Consider the following 21,028-nt stretch of genomic DNA (forward strand, 5'->3'; position numbering starts at 1 on the left):
ATTTTACAAGTTTCCATGTCGTTAGAATTGTTACTTATTGATTTCCCGTCATTTTGATACCCATATTGCCACTTTTTGAAAATTTTAAGAATTCTGGATTCAGAAGACGTCAAAATTCGAATCTCACCGAATAGGGTCAATATGGGTTTCAAAATGACCGGAAAACTGCAGGGAAATGATTTAACAAAGTGAAATTTGCTGAAAATGCTTCTGGAGTCAGCTAAATTCAAAACATTAAGAAATTGGGAAATTTTAATTTTTTCAATTTTTCGGAATTTTCCCCATTTTTGCCATTTGTCATCACTTCATGTCGTCAGAATCGTTTCCCATTGAATTTCCATCATTTTGATATTCATATTGCCTATATTCCCAAATTTTGTGAATTCTGAATTCAGAAGACGTCAAAATTCAAAGTTTCCCGAATATAGTCGAATTTGGTATCAAAATGACCGGAAAACCATGAGAAATCGTTCTAACAAAACTAAATTCGCCTAAAATGATCTGGAGCCAGTAAATTTTGATAAATTTGAAACTGTCTATTTTTGCTGTCTCAAATGCAAAATTTGACATTTTGACTCCTACTTTTTTTGGGCATTACCGTATGAACCATAAGAATTTTGTACCATTAGAATTAAAAAAAATCTAAAATTTCAAGGTTCATCTTACTGTAGATTGTGTTTCCAAAGCTTTCGCCCCCTATTCTAAGACTTACTATTAGCAGTCATGTAGTCTTTTTTACGCCTACTGTACCTTCGTTCATCGACTAGATACAGTAACCCAAATAACATCATTTTGTAGCTCTTGAGTTGTTCTATTATATCCATTTTAGTTGGTCCAGAAGTATTAAATTTGAAGGAAGTTATGGTCCGTTTTAGGACCTGCTAGAGGTGCTGGACAAATTGAAAATCTACAGTAGTTTTCTCGAATGACGTCATAGAATGAGCAATGTCACACCCATCTGTGAGTAGCTGGTGTTGCCCACAAAATAGCACTATTAAAGGACGCATAGGTCATGAGAACTAGATAGAGAGAGAGACGCAGACAACAAAAGTCTGCGTCTGGTCAGACAACGCGCCACTAACAGCCCACTATTCAACTCTCATATTCTCCAAATTGACGACTTGACTGAATAGACGTCTCTTAACTTCGGAACTTTCCAGAAGAATCCTGATGAATGGATTCTGGAAAGTTCCTACTTATTTTTTCTAAAAATCTGCATCTACTTTTATTCCTAAAAATCTATGGATTTCCGTTTCAAAATGGTGAGTTTTAAAGCTTCAAATATAGCCAAATTTTGTATCGTTTTGTAGCTTTTCTTAAGTTCTACATTTCACTTTTCGATTCAACCAAAGATTCCAATTTTGAGCCGAGTTATGCGCCTTTAATGTTCGACAAGATCGACAAGGCGCGTATCTCTAACGCGTCCAACTTTAAAGACGCATATCTCGAAAACTACAAAAGCTAGCTAAAATTTAAAATCAAGTAAAATGCGTAAAATATCATGACCTATATTTTTGTAATTGACAAATTTTGTCCGGCGTACCTAGTTTTTGAGTTATGTGTCTTTAAACACAAACTCTCACATTTCATCTACAGTAGTCTACTCAAATGACGTCATATGAGCAATATCACACCCATATGTGAGTAGCTGGTATTGCCCACTGAATAGGACTATTGGATGAGGCATGTCGAAACAAAAAAGCCACTTGTAACCTTGATGCCTAAGGATAGAGAGACACAGAGAGTCATTTAGTTGTGGTAGAGTACAGTACCCTACTCAAATGACGTCATACCATGAGCAATATCACACCCATCTGCGAGTACCAGGTATTGCCCTCTAAAAAGCACTTGTAGATGACGCATAGGCCATGAGAACTAGAGATAGAGAGACGCAGACAACAAAAATGTGTCTCTCTGGTCATTCAACGCGCCCCCAGCTAGTCAGTTCTACTCTCATATTCTCCAAATCGACGACTTGACTGAATAGACGTCTTTGGGGACTTTCCAGAAGAATCCTAATGAATGGATTCTGGAAAGTTCCTACCTATTTTTTCTAAATATCTACATCTTCTATTATTCTTACTTCTAGAAATCTTCTTATTGGATTTTTCTCCAAATGGTGAGTTTTAAAACTTTAAATATAGCCAAATTTAATATCGTTTTGTAGCTCTTTTTAAGTTCTACATTTTACTTTTTGAATCAATTAGAAATCCCAATTTTGAGCCGAGTTATGCGCCTTGAATGTATAGAAAGAACGACAAGACGCGTACCTCTAACGCGTCCAACTTTAAAGGCGCATAGCTCAAAAACTACAAAAGCTAGTTAGAATTTGTTAAATAGTAAAATGCGTAAATTTTTGTGATCTGCATTTTGCTAGTTTACAGTTTTTTGATATATTGAATAACAGCTCAAATGAACATAATATAAAGTCGCTAATAGAGTTGTATCCAGAAATTTTGAGATAAATAATTTTGAGATAAATCATCTGGGTTCTTTTGAGATGTATTAAGAGTCTGTCAACTAATAAAATGTAGATGATATTATCATCAACATTTTGCTAATTGACTATGTTTTGATATCGCTTATAGAAAGTGAGATAATTGAGCATAAAGCTGAAATATGTCCCAAATGCTCACAAAATTTGACACCCCGATTTGGTCTGTGAGTCTTTTCAACGAGCCAAAAGTCACTTGGAATCTTTTCTCTCTAAAAACATCTTATCGCAAGATGAGTCGTCAAAACTAACAGATTCAGTTTCTGCGACCTCAAAAACCCCAAATTTACAAAAATCCCACATGAACATTTTCAAAACTCCAAGTTTGCATTATCATGTTTGAAAAGGACGGCTTACAATTTTTCTTAAATATAAACTTTTAAAAGTCTTTTCAGTTTAAAATTTTTTAATTTTCAGAAATTCACGTTCTGGAAAGCTCTGACAGACGAGCAAAAAAGAAGTTGTGCCGTTGATCACCCAGCCAAAATCAGAGGCAACAAATGGAACATAAAAAACGGCATCACAATTTCCGACGAGGAAAAGAAAGAGCCGAACAATATGGATATAATCAGAAAATGAAATACGACAGATGACAGCCCAGGGATATAAGGAAGTTGTTCCAAACGAAACTCCAATGATTGGTCGAATACGACAATGACTTCATATGATCGCTGGAGGAGAAGAAAAAGGACAACCTGGTCTAAAAAAATTCAAAGGAATCTTCAAATACACTTCGGGATATCCAGTTTAGCAAGAAAATTCTCAAATAGGCCTATTCGCAATTTTTCCAGATCTGCTTCGAGCCAATCCTGGCATAAAATGTTGATAGAACGCTAAAAAATTGCTCGAGAACGATCTGCCGGAGGTGAAGAAAAAGAAGAGGATGAGCAGAACGTCTCCATGTCTACTCCAGAATCTCCATTTTCATCAAACTTGGCCCCAGAAGAAATCATTCAAGAATACGTGAAGCCGGCTGAATCGATCGAGGATTTAGATATTCATGAAAAAGTTGCTGATGAAAATGAAAAAGAAGCTGAATATCAATCTGCTGAAGAAGAAGACGAAGAAGAGAACAATCAAGACTTCCATAGATCCGTTCCAGAACCTTTTGGTTTTTCAAGCTTGGCACCAGAAACAGAGATTCAAGATGAGCAAGCCCCTAATCCAAATGCAATTTCTAAAGATTTTGAAGAAACTGAGGAAGCCGAATCTTCAGTTTCAACTTTGGCGGATGTAGACGACACAGCTAGATTTGAAAAAGAAGAAGACGCTGAAGCTCCAACTGAAATCGAGGAACTTGAAGTGCTTTCTTCCAGAGAAGCTAATGAAGGTTCAATGATGCACCAAGATGTTGCCAATCCTGAATCCGAACCCCAGAGTACACTTGCAAACGATGCCCCAGCTGAGAATTATCATGAAGATCATTCGATCAGTGATTTGACAGATGAAGACGAGCTCAATGATGTAGAAGAAGAAGAAGATCCAATTATTCCCCAGAACACTGCCTCCTACACCCAGGATAGCTTTGAAGATTTTTTGGAACAACATCGATTTTCTGTTCCACATTCCAAAATGGAGGAAATTGAAAAACGGGAAGATTGCAAAGAAACTTCGACGTCCTTCTGGGATCAAGTTTGGCCAACTTCTGAGAAACCAGCCGGAAATGAGGGTGAAAAAGGTGAGGCTTTGAATCCAAATAATGCTTCAAAAAGTGATTCAGAAGTTGAATCACAGCAACATGGTGGCGACGAAGATTGCCAACCCGAAGAAAAGAATAATTCGGAATACGTGGTTCTAGAAAGTGGAACTGCTGAAACATCCAATGGTGAGAGATCAACACATCATGCTCTTGAATCACAAGAAGCACTTCTGAAATCGCCAACTATAGAGAAGAGAGATGAGAAGCATGAATCAGGTCCTTCCTCTCTTCCAAGCTTTACTAGTTCGTCCATCTCTTCGGTGGAAGAATATTCTCCTGATTTACCTGGATACGGAAAAGAAGAAAAGGCAGTAGATTGTTTCGAACACTCGTCGACTTCCAACGAACCAATTGTCCACAGAGTGATTAGCAATGATGCAGAAGTTGCTTCTTCTGAACATCAAGAAGATTTGGAGACAAGAAAGCGAAAAGTGGATCTAGATGTCGTCGAGGAAGATGTCGTCGAGAAGAGAGTGCGGTTGGAGGAAAAAGCTCTGGTTGCTCGAGAAAGCTCTGAAGATTCTGGATCTTCGGTAGACGATCGTGAGTCGCCATTGAAAGAAGATTCCCCTGAACTTCTCGATTCTCCACTTCCTCAACCAGAAAATCGAGAACGACCACGACAAGAAGCTCCGCAAGTTTCACAATCTGACCAAGAAGTGGCATCAACTGAACCTGATGAGGATAAAATTCTTGACTTCCTGGATATTTGGTGTGAACAACGCTTGGTTCTCGATAAGACTACAGATATACTAAATTCTTTAAATTTGTATTCTTTTAATAAAAAGGTCATTTTATCTCATGATTCATGCTCCCACAGATTCCATCCCCCGCACATTCCTGTCTAAAAGCTTTCTTGTCTCCTCCTCTATAGTTCTATATAAAAGCGAGCCATGCAAGCTCTTTCTTTATCTTTTTATCTTCTTTATCTTTCTTATCTTTATTCTTTTATCTTTTGTTATATTTCGTTATATCTTTAGTTATTAAAGGTTTAATTACCCAAGTTTGAGATATACGGAATTATCATCGAGACGAGTAAAGCATTCTACCACACACTAGCTGGAATTGCCATAGGACAAGGACAGCTACACACCCGAGACACCACTTGCATTTTAGTTTAACAGAGAATGATGTGCATAAGCTCAAATTTGACGATATTTGGGTGGCGTTCTATTAGAGTGTTTACGGTATTCAGAATCAGAATTTTTTAGGCTTTCTAATAATATAGGTCACGAAGTGTAACTCGGAGACTCCAGATAGGTCCCTAGATAGTACTATTTTCATATTAGTTCTATATACTAACAACTTGTTTCTTATTCAGTCTCAAATTTAATATTCTCTCAGTCATACCAATCTCATTGTAGTGGAATTTCGATTGCAAAAGGTAGCTGTCGGCGGATACTGAAGAGCATGGAAATCTCTTCAAATCACTCTTCATCATTTCCTCTCATATGGAATTTTGGCATTTTGAGAAAACCAATCAAACCAAGAGTCGAGGAAATCCGTCAGACATCAATCAACAATATATTTTCAACCAACAATTTGCCCATTTTTTTAAAGGTGGGGAGACATGAAAAAAAATAATGTTCTCGAAATTCCGTTTAAATATGCCCCTCGAGGAGTTGAACTTGTGAGGGCGATGATTGAGGGTGCGGCGCCGCTACCGACTGAGCCACGCGGGCAAAGAGAAAGCGCACGCCCGATTGCATACATAAAGGCGAGGACGACAGCTGTACGCAGAGTGACATTAAGCGTTGTACACCGTCACGGTAGAATGCATACTCTAGCTACAAAAAAACTACGAAAAATCTCCTGTCCCCCCACCTTTAAAATAAATAATTCCGTTTGAAAAATTGCCTGATTTAAATTCAAAAAACTGGAAAAAAAAGAAAATTTATAAAAAAGAATAAAAGAGGAAAGAAAATGCTCTAATGACCTGGTGGCCTAATTTTCCCAACATGAATTTTCTAGGCCACCAAACTTTTTGACCTGAAAATGATCTGATGTTAACATGGGGCGTTTTTAAGCCATTTAAAATGGTGACCTAACTTTTGCAATATGAGTTTTCTAGGCCACCAACGATCTAAAAGCCTGCTGCTGTCAGAAGTTCAGAAAAAGATTTGTTATTATCCACTATTATTCATGTCTAGGTTAAGAAATATCAATTTTATGTCACCATGTCCCTTTTTGTCTATTTATTCTCTTTTTCATTCTTTTTCTTTTTATTCTTCCACGTATTTTTTACGTAATAAATACAATACAATTCATGTTGGAAAAATTAGGCCACCAGGTCAGATGGCCTAGAAAAAAAATATGAGATACGATTTTTACAAGTAATTTCGGCGGTTAATCGCAATTTTTTGTCGATAATTTGTCGACAATTTATCGACAAATTTATCGATAATTTGTCAGGTAAATTTTTCGATAAAATCAGGAAATCTCTAGAATCTGTTTTTTTTTCATCGAAAAACCGAGCTTAATTGCGAAAGTAGCTCAAACGAGGCGAAAGTCTGAAATATTACGATTTCGCCGCGCTTCTTCGTAAATCAAAAAAAAAAGAAAGCGACGGTTTCCAAATTCTCAGGTCCCACTTTTTTGTTTAAAGTCGAATATAGTCTACCCAACCGTTTGTTTCAGCTTGAAGAAGCAGCCTCATCGGCAAGATATCGATGCTGAACGGATTGTGATAGAAGGACTCAGTGGGACACTCCTTCATGATTTCGTCGTTAAGTTAGTAATTGATTGGGATTATTCCTATTAAAGGTGGGGGGACAGGAGATTTTTCGTAGTTTTTTTGTAGCTAGAGTATGCATTCTACCGTCACGGTGTACAACGCTTAATGTCACTCTGCGTACAGCTGTCGTCCTCGCCTTTATGTATGCAATCAGCGCCCGCTTTAGTTTCGCCCGCATGGCTCAGTCGGTAGCGGCGCCGCACCTTCAATACTCGCCTCGACAAGTTCAACTCCTCGAGGGGCATCTTTGAACGGAATTTCGAGAACATTATTTTTTTCATGTCCCCCCACCTTTAAGGCTTCCATTCGGTCGGGAAATTTAGCCGACCGACCGACCACCGAGCCCGCCGACCGACAGCCGACCGTTTTCGTGCATTTGCGCGTCAACGTGCTTGCATACGCTGCATTGTATTATACGACAAACTACTCACTAAATGCCTCGTTTGTCGTAAAATAAAATGTTTCGTAGGCAAAAATTCGTGTTTTGAAGCGCAAAGGCACGAAATCGGTCGGCGCGCCGACCGATCGGTCAGCTCAGTCGGCTGTCGGTCAGCTCGGTCGGTGGTCGGTCGGGGGTCGGCGATTTTCGACCGACCGAAATGGATGCCTTAATTCCTATGAAATAATTCACTTCGTTTTCCAGAATCATATCATTGATGAATGCATGACCGCTACTGAGACCTTTAACGATTGTATGGAAATGATGCCCGAAAATTCTGAATTTCGACAATGTTATAACCAACCAAAAATCCCAATGAAGTTATTTCATTCGAATGATTTGTTCATTTAAATTTAAAATTAGAAGGAAAAAAACATTTTAAAATAATGATTAATGATAAGAAAAAAAGGAAAGCTCTAATGCAAATTCGCCTTTTTGGGCGGTTTTCGACGACACTACCGTAATGTTGGGCTTACTGTAGAGCGCAGAACTTCATTTACACGTATTTACGAAACAAACGAAAAGCACAAACTATGAAAGGACCGAGAGAGAGAGAGAGAGAGAGAGAGAGAGAGAGAGAGAGAGATGAGAAATCAGTTAGGGAGATGATAATGGAGATGATGATGATGATGAAATGGATTTTAAAGGGACATCCAGACATTTAACGAAAAAGGGGCGGAGCTTAATTTAAAATAGTTAAAAACTGATGGATTTCAAAGGGTCCAGAGACAGTCAAGAAAATCAATTTTATTTGAATTTTAAAAAGGGCGGAGCCTATGGGAACATAGGGGGCGGAGTCAAAAAGTTAAAATAGTCAAGAAAATTGAAATAATCGGGGGAAAATTCAGTGTGGGGGGAACTTTTGGAAATGGTAAAAATATTGAAAAATCGAGTGTTGAAGATTCAGAAGGCGTCACGATTCACTGACTGGCAGATGGCTGAAAAATCGATTTTTTTGACTTAAAAATTCCAGGTTTTTGGCTCAAAATTAATTAATTTTCAGTGATTTTTGGGCCTAAAATTCCAGATTTCCAGGTTTTTCAAATTTTCAAAAATCTCAAAATTGCTTACAAAGAATCGCTGAATGAGTTGTCGCTCCAATTGAAGTGTCCGCGTGCGACGAGCTCCGTGAGCAGACGACCCATCACTTGCGAGTCGGCGTTGTAGCCCCAGTCGGTCTCGGCCTGCAACTGTTTCATTTGTTAGTGGGTGTGGCTACAGTAATCCAAGCTACAGTAATCCTACAGTAATCCAAGCTACAGTAATCTTTTGAAGTAACATTTTACAGTAATACCGATTCCTGTATTCTACAGCAATCCCCCCTTGCTCACCTATTTAGACAAGTTACAGTAATCCTGTTCAAATCTACAGTAACCCTACAGTAAATCTCAAGTACAGTAATCTAGGATACAGTAACCCACGGTCTGATATACAGTAATCGAACCAAACTTCAGTACTGAATCCGCAAAGCTACAGTAATCAGAGAGTGCAATATTCCAAGAGACAGCAAACCAGACTACAGTAACCCAATAAACTGTCACATCTACAGTAATCCTCAGAAAGTAACAGAATCCCATCTTACAGGAGGTATCTCTACAGTAATCAAATCGAACTTCAATCCTAAACTTTCGGAGCTAGAGTTGTCTAAAAGTACAGTAACCCAAACAACAGAGAGATCTTCAGTAATTCAATATACAAACTACAGTAATCCTCAAGAAGTTACAGTAGCCAATTTTGAAAAATACAGAAATCTTGCTGGCTTACCGTAATCCTAGACAAATCTGCAGTAATCCATTGGAAACTACAGTAATCTTCCTGGCCTACAGTAATCTTCCTGGCCTACAGTAATCCTAGATTTGTCTACAGTACCCTTAAAATCTATCGTCAAGTTACCATAATCCTAGTTAGAACTACAGTAATCCAGTCTAGTCTGGCCTACAGTAATCCATTCAAAACTACAGTAACCCCGGATTGCTCACCTTGACACCAGTGCCAGCGCACTGAGCAACGATATTGTTGACGAGTTGAGCGGTCGCTGGAATCGGATTGCGCTTCACAGCCTCGACGCGACGCACAATGTTTTCTGGAATAGACAACGTTAGATGACCTAGCTTTGGTGGCCTAGGAAACCCCCACGGCCTAGGAATCTCAAGACGTTTGCCCTAGAAACCTTTTGCCACCATGGCCTAACGTTTTTGGCCTAGAAAACTCCTAGATGACCTAGAAAACCCACTGCTCCCCCTAGAGCTTCCTGTGACCTAGAAAAGACCCCATGGACTAGGTTTGATGGCCTAGGAAACCCCCAAAAACCACCTACCAGCCACTTCGAGGGCTCTCTCCATCGCCTTGGAACTCATTCCGCACGCCTTGAGCGGTGCCGATAGTTGAAGAAGCACACGGGCGGTGTCCTCTTGGAAGCGACTCTCGAAATCGATATCCAGCTGATCGATGCGATCGATCGATTGCTTCAACTGGGTCTCTTCGGATGGGTGGACGATCTGGAAAATCGATTATCGATTGATTTTCAAAGAAACCGAAGAGCTAGGTGGCCTAGTTTTGGTGGCCTAGAAACCCCCCTTATTACACTACTAATGGCCTAGAAAACGCCTATGGTTATAGATGCCCTAACTTTCTCAAATCGTGGCCTAAAAACCCAAAAATGCCTACTGGGAGAGAAAAAAAGCTGGATTGTTTATTTTTGGTGGCCTAGGAAACCCCTCATGGCCTAGAAAATACATTTGTCATTTTTCTGGGCCATTTGTAGCTAATTCAGACCATTTTAGGCCATTTTTGATCGAATTTTGGCTCATTTTTGACCAATTGTTTTTGGTGGCCTAGGAAACCATCTCATAACCTAGGAATCGCATTTTTCAGTTTTCTGAGTCATTTTCAGCCCATTTCTGATAGATTTTCAGCGTTGTTTGGCTCATTTTGGTCCATTTTTCACAATTTTTCTTCAATTTTTCTCACCTGAATCTCCTCATCGTCCTCCTCATCGTCGTCGTCGTCATCAGCGGCATCTTCCAAATCGGCGTCATCTGAATCCGAGGATTTCGAGTTGTACTCCTCCTCTTCGCCATCCAACGATCCCAAATCATCTTCCTCATCACCCACATTCACATTGTCTGGTGCCATACGTGCCACGTCGTCGAACTCGGCGCCGAACGAGTTTGTGTGGATATGGAGGAAGGGTTTCGGGTTGAAGCCGTCGAATTTGGACCATTTCTGAAGGAAAATAGGGGTAATTTTGGAATTTTTTTAGTCAAAAAGGCGACAAAAAATCGCAGAAAAATGACTGAAAAGTTGGCTGAAAATCCAGAATTATCAGTCAAAATGGAGCTACAGTAATCCCTTTTTTGAGTGATAAAATTAGAGCTCTACAGTAACCACGTGTACAGCAACCTAAAACTACAGTAATCCCATTTAGTAGTGTGTCATATCTACAGTGATCCATGGTACAGTAACCCAGACTACAGTGTTCTTTTGTGTAGTTGTAGTAGTTCTACTGTAATCTACGCTACAGTAATCCCATCGCGTAGTGGTCAATTCTACAGTTATCTGAAAGTACAGTAACCGAGTATACGGTAACCTAGACAAGAGTAACCCAAGCTATGGAGGGATCGACAGTAATCCTCAAAAAGTTACAGTAACCCATTGGAAAAATACAGTCCCTATTCGGCTACAGTATTCCTCATCTTCCTGGTCTACCACAATCCGCTTCTACAATAACCCTAGATGAATTTACAGTAATCCATTCATAGCTATAGTAGTCCAAAGGTACAGTAACCCAAGAAACATTAATATTTACAACAATCCAAAACTACAGTAATCTCAACTTCCAGGCGATTATTTCTACAGTAATCTGAAGGTACAGTAGCCCAAACTACAGAGGGATGTACAGTAATCCAATGCAAAAATTCTATCATCATGCTCAATACAGTGTTCCTAGTCTAACTAGTCTACAGTAATCCATTCAAAGCTACAGTAACCTCCGGTTGCTCACCTTGACACCAGTTCCTATCCAAACTACAGTAATTAAATTTTAACTGTTCCTATAGTCTACAGTAATCCTAAATTCAGAGGATATTTTAGGAATTTTCAGACAAAATTTACAGCCAAATTATTTCAGATTAAAAAAAAAATTCATAGAATTTCAGATATACAATTTTCAGCCATTTTCAGCATTCTCACCTGAATCAAGAGCTTCGCAACGGGTGGCGTGAGCTCATTTCCACACAAATACACATTCTTGAGATGACGATGAAGTTGTGGATTCAGATGATCGATGATATAGTTACATCCGGCGTCGCGAATCAAACAATCCGACAGATTCAGCACTTCCAGCTTCGGCCATGATTCGAGAGCTCGTGCGAGTGCTTTGGCTCCTTTCGGGAGTACGGTATTGTCCTCCAACCACAAATGACGCAGGTTTCTGTTGTGTTTGAGTGCGGAGACGAGTGCTCGAATGCCTTCTTCGTGGATTCCGTTTTGACGAACGTCGAACCACTCGACCGTTTCCAGCGACTGCAAAAAAACGAGAATTTAGGCCATTTTAGGCCAATTTTCAGCTATTTTTGGGTTATTTTTGGTCCCAAATATGAATTATGTCGAAAAAGAGTCATTTTTCGTCAATTTTTTCCAACAAAAAAAAACTAACCTTGAATGTAGCAGCCAACGCATGAGCTCCGGGATTCTCCAGTCGATTTCGTCCGGCGATGAACGTCTTCAGACGAAGACGATTCTCGCCACCGACGGCGATAGACTTGCGAAGACACTCGGCAAGCGATTTGGCGATTTGTTTTCCGCCAATTCCCAATCCGTTGTTGTTGAGTTTCAGCGTTTCCAGAGTGTACGCGGAGGGCGACTCGAGCAATTCCTAGAAAAATAGGTTTTAGATTTTTAAAGTGGATTTTTCAGTTAGAAACCTTAATCGCATCGGCTCCAATCGGTCCGAAAGCGTTATCCGACAGATCGAGCTCTCGAATCTTGGCTCCAGCGGCGATGATTCCCTTTCCAAGAGCCTCTAGAACCGGTGGAATCTCGTTTTTGAGCCGTCCCGTGAACAGATCACTCCACAGGCACTTCTCGAGTTCTGGATGCGATTCGAGAGCTCTGGCGATGAGCACTCCGGCGTCGATGCCCAATGTGTTGCCGCGCAGCTCCAGGGTTTTCATTGATCTCGTGGCGGTGATGATCTGAAAGAAATGGGGGATTTTAGAGGGTGATTTTGACACATTTTCTGGAATTTTCTAGAGCATTTTGGGTCATTTTTGAGCCAAAACGGCCGAAAATCATTTTTCAGTTCATTCGGGGACCATTTTACTGGATGTTTCGGAGCATTTTTTGGTCCATTTCAGGTCGTTTTGAGGATATTTTGATTCGTATTTAGGTCATTTTCAGTGCATTTTGGTGCCGAAACTCCAAACATTTTCTGGTCTAGATCATTTTAGGACCACATTTAAAGATTCCTTCTGGAACTTTCTGGAATTTTCTGAAGCATTCTCAATATCCCATATCATTCAGATCACTAAAAATGGTCCAAAATCGAGCTTTAATACCAAATTTGGACGTTTGGGTGCACAAAAATGGTCTGGAATGGGTCTAAAAAAGTCTCGAAAATTACCCAAAAATGAACCTGGAAATGCCCAAAAATATATCTAAAAATGTCCCGAAAATTCCAGAATAAATTGGTCTAAATAGACCTAAAAATGGTCCCAAAATGATCTGAAAATCGAAAATAGGGCGTTTGGACACAAAAACGACCCAAAATAGACCTCAATGTGTCCCGAATTCTGGAACTTTCGGGGCATAAATGGTCCATTTTGGGTCACAAAAATGAGCCTAAAACGCCTTGTAAGCTCCAGATGATCGAAAAATACATGAAAATGATCCAGAAATCACCTAGGATAGAAATTTTAGCCGTTTATGATCAAAAATACACTTTTAAATGACCCTGAAATTACCCCACATCGACCTTAAAATGACCGCTACCGTACCTTAACGACCTTCTCGGCACTCTGAGCGGTATCCAACTTCAGACCCTTATCCAAGAAGGACACTCTATCAGTGCTAGCCGTCTCCACTGGATCCCCAATTCGAATGCATCCGAATCCCTTGGTGACCAGCTCATTTAGCATCTGTTGAGCCTTGTCTGATTCCTCAGCTGATCGTTCAATGATCGTATCCCTCGATGTATTCATTGCGTCCTCCTCCATACTCGCATCGTCCGCCTCCATTTCCTCGCCATCTGAAGACAGAAGTTCATCGTCGCCACGTCTTCCGAAATCAATGTTTCCCTTGCCGTAGCGAGCTTTGGCAGCGTCGAAATCCTCACCGAACATGTTCACCGAGATGTCCACTTTGCTGAAAAAAGGAATCTAGTTTCAGACAATTTTCAGACTTTGTGTGGGCTTTTTAGGGCAGGAAAAGCGATTTTGGGGGTCAAAATTCTGGATTTTCACGACGAAAATTACAATTTCTAGGTCTGAAATTGGCGATTTTTAGGATGGAAAATTGAGATTTTCAAATCTGAAAATGAGGATTTTTGGGGGATTTTCTAGTTTAGAGATTGGTGTTTCAGGTCCGGTACCCCAAATTTTTGGGGGCAAAATTCTGGATTTTCACGACGAAAATTACAATTTCTCGGTCTGAAATTGGCTATTTTTAGGGCGGGAAATTCGGATTTTTAGGTCTGAAAATGAGGATTTTTAAACAAAATTGTAGTTTCAGACAATTTTCAGACTTTGTGGGGATTTTTTGGGCAGGAAAAGCGATTTTGGGGGTCAAAATTCTGGATTTTCACGACGAAAATTACTATTTCTAGGGCTGAAATTGGGATTTTTAGGTCTGAAAATAAGGATTTTTTGGGGAATTTAAAGATCGAAAATTCGAATTTTCCGGCCAGAAATTTGTATTTTTAGGGAATTTCAAGATTAATTATAGGCTAATTTTAGGCCTTTTTTAGGCTATGTGTGGTCAATTTTTATGCTATTTTCAAGCTAATTTGGGACTAATTTTTGTCATTTTCTGACGAATTTCAGCCTATTTTCAGCCAAAATTCCAGCCAAACTACTCACACATGCGCCATTCCAGCGGAATTGAAGAAATCGCCAATCTCCTCAATGATATCGGCTGTGATATTGTTTCCACTCAACACCACCTTCTTCAAACAGTCCCTCTTTCGATCCAGACCACTTAGAATTCCAACGACGCCGTCGTCATCACAAACGCAGTCTCCCAGATCGAGAATCTCCAAATGATGGAGGTCCGGGAGGATTTCAGCGAGTTCCAGAGCTCCTTGGGTGCCGCAAATGTTGTCGTTGAGATCGATGATGCGCAGATTCTTGTTCGCCTGGAAATTCGGGTTTTTCGGGGATTTTTATGTCCGAAAATTGGGAATTGTGGGTTTGAAAATTCGAGATTTTCAGGACCGAAAATTTTGATTTTTAGTTGAAAATTGAGATTTTCAAGACGGAAATTCAAGTTTTTTTTCAATCAAAATTTCCAAATTTTAGGAGATAAATTACCATTTTAAAGTCTGAAAATCTGGATTTTCAGCCAAAAATTAACGGGGTTTAGGTTGAAAATTGTGTGGATTTTTGAGATTTCGAGGCCAGAAATTCCATTTTTGGGGTCCAAAGTGGGCGGTTTTAAGAAAGAAATTTAAGATTTTCAAGTCCAAATTTGAAATTTTTCGGACGAAAATTGTCATTTCTACGACTGAAAATCGAGATTTTTGAGTCTAAAAATCGGATTTTTGGTCAAAAATTTGAGATTTCAAGACGAAATTCGAGATTCTTAGTTGAAAATTGAGATTTTCAAGACGAAAATTACCATTTTCGGGACCGAAAAACTCAATTTTTAAATCAAAAATGTGAATTTAAAGACGAAATTCGACATTTCAGGTCAGAAAATCAGGATTTAAGCTGAAATTTTGGATTTCTAGTTGAAAATTCATTGGTTTTTGTCATTGGTTTTTGAAGACGTTTCATTGGTTTTTCATTGGTTTTTGAAGACGTTTCATTGGTTTTTCATTGGTTTTTGAAGACGGAAAATTATTATTTTTGGTCGAAAATTTGGGATTTTTAGCCGAAATTCAGATTTCTGTCTAAAAATTACCATTTTTCAGTTAAAATTTCGGATTTTTCGTAACTGAAAATCAATTTTCAGGTCAGAAATCCCAATTTTCTGATCAGGAATCGGGATTTTTAAGACGAAAATCACCATTTCTAGATCTGAAAAGTCAAATTTCAGGTTGAAAAATTGATTTTAAGATCAACTTTTCCGATTTTTAGATTGAAAATCAGATTTTGGACTGAAAAATTGAGATTTTTGGGTCAAAATTTCAAATTTTGCGACTAAAATTCGAGATTTTCAGGCCAGAAAATCACGATTTTCGGGCCAAATTTTCAGCATTTCCACTCTAAACCCCCTCTTCTCACCTGCAACGCGACAGCCAATGCACCAAACGCTGGCTCGCGAATTCCATTCTGGGGAAGACGTATCTCTTCAAGTGTCTGCATTAGGATGAAGGCGTCAGAGAGAGCAATCGTGGAGACCACTTCCAGCCGATTTCGACCGCACACGAACTTTTTGAGTTTCAGCGGTCGGCCGGCCTTCTGGGATGCTGAGATCAGAGAGCACAGAGCATTGCCAACGACTTCACCAGCCAATCCAAGACCATTGTTGTTGAGAATCAGATTTTCCAGGGAGTAGAGAGCTGGGGACTGGAAAATGGAGGAAATTTTGAGGAAAAAAGGTTTTCAGTGTGTCCGGATCAGTAATTTTCAGCCATGTTTAGAGCTCATTTTCAGACATTTTTAAGCCAAAAACTTAGGATGAATTTTCGACCATTTTCAGTAATTTTTCGACAATTTTTCCTCTGAAATTTTGCTGAAAATAATCAAAAAATGACTGAAAATGACAAGAAAAAAAAGTCATTTTTGACCATTTTCAGTCCATTTTCTAGACAACTTTCAGTCAATTTTCAACGGTTTTGAACAATTTTTTGTGAATTTCTGGCTATTTTGAGTCAATTTTCAATCAATTCCAATGAATTTTTCAGTGATTTCAGTCATTTTGAACCATTTTTCCTCTGAAAATTCGCTGAAAATGCTGAAAAAGTGGTTGAAAACAACGGTCAAAAAACGCTTCAATTTGGCTGAAAAGTACCGAGAAAAACCACTTTTTCAGCCAATTTTCAGTCATTTTCTGGTCCTTTTCAGCCAATTTTCAAGCATTTTCATTCATTTTTTTTTGGGTATTTTTAGACCTTTTTCGACTGTTTTCGATTATTTTGAGCTAGTTTTAAAGCATTTTCAGTCTTTTGTGGACTAATTTCAGTCAATTTTCAAGCATTTTCAGCCGCATTTTAACCATTTTAACCCATTTTTTAACCCCAATCCCTTACCTGCAAGAAATTGGACAACGAATCCGACAGCCCAGCTCCAAATGCGTTATCCGAAAGGTCCAGCGTGGTCAGCTGACATCCAGAAGCGGTGAGAGCCTCCTCGAGCGCATCCAAAACCAATGGGATCTCGTCTTTGAGTCTTCCCGTGAACATATCACTCCAAATGCACTCTTTCAGCTCTCTTCTCGTCCTCAGAGCGTCGGCGATTCGTCTTCCAGCCAGCACGCTGATCGTGTTTCCACGGAAGTCGAGAATCTCCAGATTCGGATGCGCGCGGATTTGGTTGACGACGATGGCGACTGAAACGACGGATTTCAATCAATTTGGGGTCATTTTAAGCATGTTTCAGCCAAAAATGAGTATTTTCAGACGGTTTTCAGTCATTTCTAGACGATTTTGAGCCAAAATTCCGAATTTTATGCTTATTTTAAGCCATTTTTTATCTAGTTTCCAGTTTTGTGGGATTATTTTCAGCCATTTTTGACCTATTTTAAGCCAATTTGCAGCCATTTTTGACCTATTTTAAGCCAATTTGCAGCCATTTTTGACCTATTTTAAGCCAATTTTCAGCCATTTTTGACCTATTTTAAGCCAATTTGCAGCCATTTTTGACCTATTTTAAGCCAATTTGCAGCCATTTTTGACCTATTTTAAGCCAATTTGCAGCCATTTTTGACCTATTTTAAGCCAATTTCCAGCCATTTTTGACCTATTTTTAGCCAATTTCCAGCCATTTTTGACCTATTTTTAGCCAATTTCCAGCCATTTTTGACCTATTTTTAGCCAATTTCCAGCCATTTTTGACCTATTTTTAGCCAATTTCCAGCCATTTTTGACCTATTTTTAGCTGATTTCGTACCATTTTTGGTTCATTTTTCCCCCACTAATTTGAGCGCCTAATTTTGAATACTTTCTTAACCTAGTTCTAGCTGGATTTTGGACCAAATTAGGTTAGTTTTTGGGGGACAAATTTTTCTTGAATTTTCAGCGCCAACTCCAGCCCATTTTAAGTCATTTTAGTCAATTTGGGTGTCTATTTTAGTTAATTTTTCCAAAATTTTCGGTTTCCTATTGGGTCCATCTTCACCTACCCACCATTTTAGCTAGGTGAAGGCGGCGACCATCTGCACCAAATCAAATCTAGAAAAAGTTGTCAAAATTGTGTCGAATGCCTCAAAAACCGCCTTCACACTGTCCTAGTAATTAGGGGGACCTAACCAAGGCCACGCCCCCTTATCCTATGGTCCATAGAACAACAAATCAGTCATTCTTCAAACCCTCTGTTTGTTATTTTGCCGTTTCTACAGTATTCTAATCTTATCTTATTCCAAAAAATCATGAATTTTCCAACTGAAATTCATCAAAATTCTGAAAATTTTGAAACTTTTGGCCAAATCCACAAGGTGAGTAATACTTTTTTTGCGATTTTCGGGTCCCAAAAGTCAATTTTCCAAAATTTCAGAGAACAAAAAATGGGATGGGGAGAGTCTATCTACACATATATATTGCATCCCGGAACTAGGTGATTCTAATTTGCCGTAAAACCTGTATTAGAAGGGCCGGCCCTTCTATTGTTCCATGGTACCTCCGGAGGGCACTTCTATTACAGGGGGCCCTTCTAATACAGGTTTTACGGTACTTTTTTTTCCTCTAATTTTCCCCTAATTTTGCAGCCAAACTACAAGACCCAACTGTGCAAGAATTGGGGACGGCTGGGAAGTGGGCACTGCCGATATGGCCCAAGATGCCAATTCATCCACCCAGAGGACCATGGGTATCTGGAACAGTACCCAGATACCTGGAACTTTGCCAGGGAGCAGGAGGCACATAGTCAATATGTGCAGGCGCTACATGTAAGTCTTTTTTTTAGGAAAAATCGAATTTTTGAAATTTGCAAAAAAAACCTGAAAATTGACCTAAAACGGTCTACAATGGCCAAAAAAACGGTCTGAAATTCATTTTTTAACGCCTCAAAACATCAAAAATTGCTAAAAATGACTTAGGAACATCCTAGGCCATAGCCACACGGCCACCAACCTTTGAGACTCATTTTTCGACCTTTTAATGAAACATTGATGCTGAAATACCGTATTTCAGCATCCTACGACTCCAAAAGAATGATGGCCGGGCGCCGTGGCCTAGGAAAATCCTAGGCCATTTTGGAGGTTTCTAGACTGTTCTGAGAGCCGATTTCTGGCTAAGCCACGGTCCAAAATAGGCTTACAATGATTCAAAATTCGCTAAAGATCCACTAAAATGGTCTGAAATTTGCTTGAAATGAACCGAAATATGCCAAAATTTTCAGCCATTTTCAGACCATTTTAAGCCTATTCCCGACTACTTTAAGCCAATTTCTCCCTTTTTTCAGGCTCAAAAAACCTTCAACCCATTCTACGAGCACCAGATCGACAGGAAGGTCCGGGAATGGAACGCCGTCCATCCAAAAGGACTCAACTACTACGACTTCCATGGCCTCACCACAAAATTGGCCGATTTCTACATTATTGACATATATGAAATCCGCAAAAATCCAAAAGTCCTGGATTGAAACTGGCCGCGGGAACCATTCCAAAGCCAATTTCGCCGCTATTCGGTCCAATTTTTTGACCATCCCCCCAGACGTCTCTTTTGTTCCCGTTGCCGGTAATGATGGTATCCTGTGTCTTACTGTACTTTGAGCACTTTTTTTGTATCTATTTTTGTATTTTTTTTGTATTTTCTGTATTTTTTAAATAGATAATTATGATCTAAATAAAATAGTAAAATCCAACAAAAAAACGTGTTTTTCAGCATTTTTGACTAATTTCAGCTAGATAAACAGGGGGATTTTAGACAATAATTTCAGTTAACAATAGAGAAATTTCCAGGCAATTCCAGCCAAATTTATTAGTCAAAAATCGGGAATTTTCAGCTTAATTTCAGAATGATTTCGTAAAAATTGTCGATTTTTAGCGACATTTTCAGTCAAAAATTCAGCCTTTTTGCCTAAATTTCTTGTCGATTTCAGCCAAAAAAGTTGTTTTGTTTTTTTTATTTAGGCTGAAAATGTGGATTTTCAGTCGATTTCAGCTAAATTTACAGCCGAAATTTGGTATTTTCAGCTAGTTTCAGTCGATAATAATGGGGGTGTTTTGGGGTCATTTTCTGCCAATTTTCAGCTATTTCTTGTCAAAAATAGCGCATTTTTTTCAGTAATTTTTTTCTCTCAATTTTCAGCTAGTTTCAGTCAAAAAAGTTAAAAAGCTTTTCAAGCATTTTCTGAGTTTTTTTAGCACATTTCTAGTCCGTTCTTGAGCTATTTTAGGTCAAAATATCGAGTTTTCAGCCAATTTCAGACAATTTTCAGTCAATTTCCAGCCAAATTAAAGTCAAAAATACTCACTCTGCTCCTCGGTATCCATTTTGAGTTGTTGTCCGAAAAACGACAACGTATTGTTGTGTCGTTGGTGTTGTGGATTAGAAGACGATGTGGTGGCCATTTCGAATAGTAACCTCTGCAAAACTTGAAAATTCAAAAATCGAAAAAATTGCTTTTTGGCTCAAAAATTATTGAAATTTTCAGCAGAAAAAAAAAGATCAAATTTCGTGCTCGAATAACTGCGAAAATTGATTTTTTGGGGGTCAAAAATCTATTTTTTCAGCTTAAAAAGCTGAAAAATCCATCCGATTTTTGACTCAAAAATGGCAAAAATTCAAATTTTTCAAGATCAAAAACTCTCAAAATTTACATATTCTGAATTTTTAGAATTTTCAGAAGTCGGCGAAATTCCAGAATACACAGGTAGAATCGTCAGGAATAGTCTGGGCAGCATTTTTTGGGTTTTTTCGAATTTTTCGAAAAAATTCAACAGGCGGAACGAAGAGGAGGAGGAGGAGGAAGATGATGGCCGAAAACTAGATAAGAAAATTGAAAGAGAGAGAGAGAGAGAAAAGAGAAGAGACGCAGAGAAATTCAGAGTAATAATAACAATGAATACATGAAGACGAAGGTGTCTGTGTGATGATAACACAGTGATAAGAATAACAACACATTGATGTAACTGGTGGCCTAGAAATCTGGAAGAAAAAACTTCGGCCATGCAATTCTCCAATTTTAGGGAAAATTTTAGGTTTTGACATACTTGTAAAATTCCGGGCCGGCCCGCCAAAGCCCGGGCCCGGGCCTGAGGAAATTTTCAAGGCCAGGGCCCGCCAAATGTTGAGCTCTCAATATAATTTTCTCCATTTTTTATCGTTTTTTGGATTGTTTGTCT

General features: G+C 39.0%; 3 protein-coding genes across 3 annotated transcripts; 2 read left to right on the forward strand and 1 right to left on the reverse strand.

The window, feature by feature from the left end:
* Positions 1 to 3,394: 3,394 nt before the first annotated feature.
* On the forward strand, positions 3,395 to 5,041 carry CBG12281 (the record flags this gene model as incomplete). The annotated part of the gene is made up of 1 exon (XM_002642648.2): positions 3,395 to 5,041. One exon carries the CDS (start codon positions 3,395 to 3,397, stop codon positions 5,039 to 5,041), a length of 1,647 nt encoding a protein of 548 aa, XP_002642694.2.
* Positions 5,042 to 8,279: 3,238 nt separating this feature from the next.
* On the reverse strand, positions 8,280 to 20,587 carry Cbr-ran-2 (the record flags this gene model as incomplete). Its single annotated transcript, XM_045244542.1, has 14 exons — positions 8,280 to 8,304; positions 8,438 to 8,556; positions 9,346 to 9,449; positions 9,684 to 9,864; positions 10,337 to 10,591; positions 11,558 to 11,890; positions 12,024 to 12,242; positions 12,292 to 12,561; positions 13,363 to 13,729; positions 14,443 to 14,717; positions 15,808 to 16,092; positions 16,776 to 17,074; positions 20,158 to 20,269; positions 20,504 to 20,587. 14 exons carry the CDS (start codon positions 20,585 to 20,587, stop codon positions 8,280 to 8,282), a joined length of 2,928 nt encoding a protein of 975 aa, XP_045094816.1.
* Positions 18,248 to 19,453, forward strand: CBG12283 (the record flags this gene model as incomplete). The annotated part of the gene is made up of 3 exons (XM_002642650.1): positions 18,248 to 18,297; positions 18,449 to 18,628; positions 19,144 to 19,453. The coding sequence occupies 3 exons, from the start codon at positions 18,248 to 18,250 to the stop codon at positions 19,451 to 19,453; spliced, it is 540 nt and encodes a 179-aa protein (XP_002642696.1).
* Positions 20,588 to 21,028: the final 441 nt, after the last annotated feature.

This window comes from Caenorhabditis briggsae (assembly GCF_000004555.2).
Source record: "Caenorhabditis briggsae complete genome, chrIII, whole genome shotgun sequence".
In the NCBI taxonomy this organism is placed as follows: domain Eukaryota; kingdom Metazoa; phylum Nematoda; class Chromadorea; order Rhabditida; family Rhabditidae; genus Caenorhabditis; species Caenorhabditis briggsae.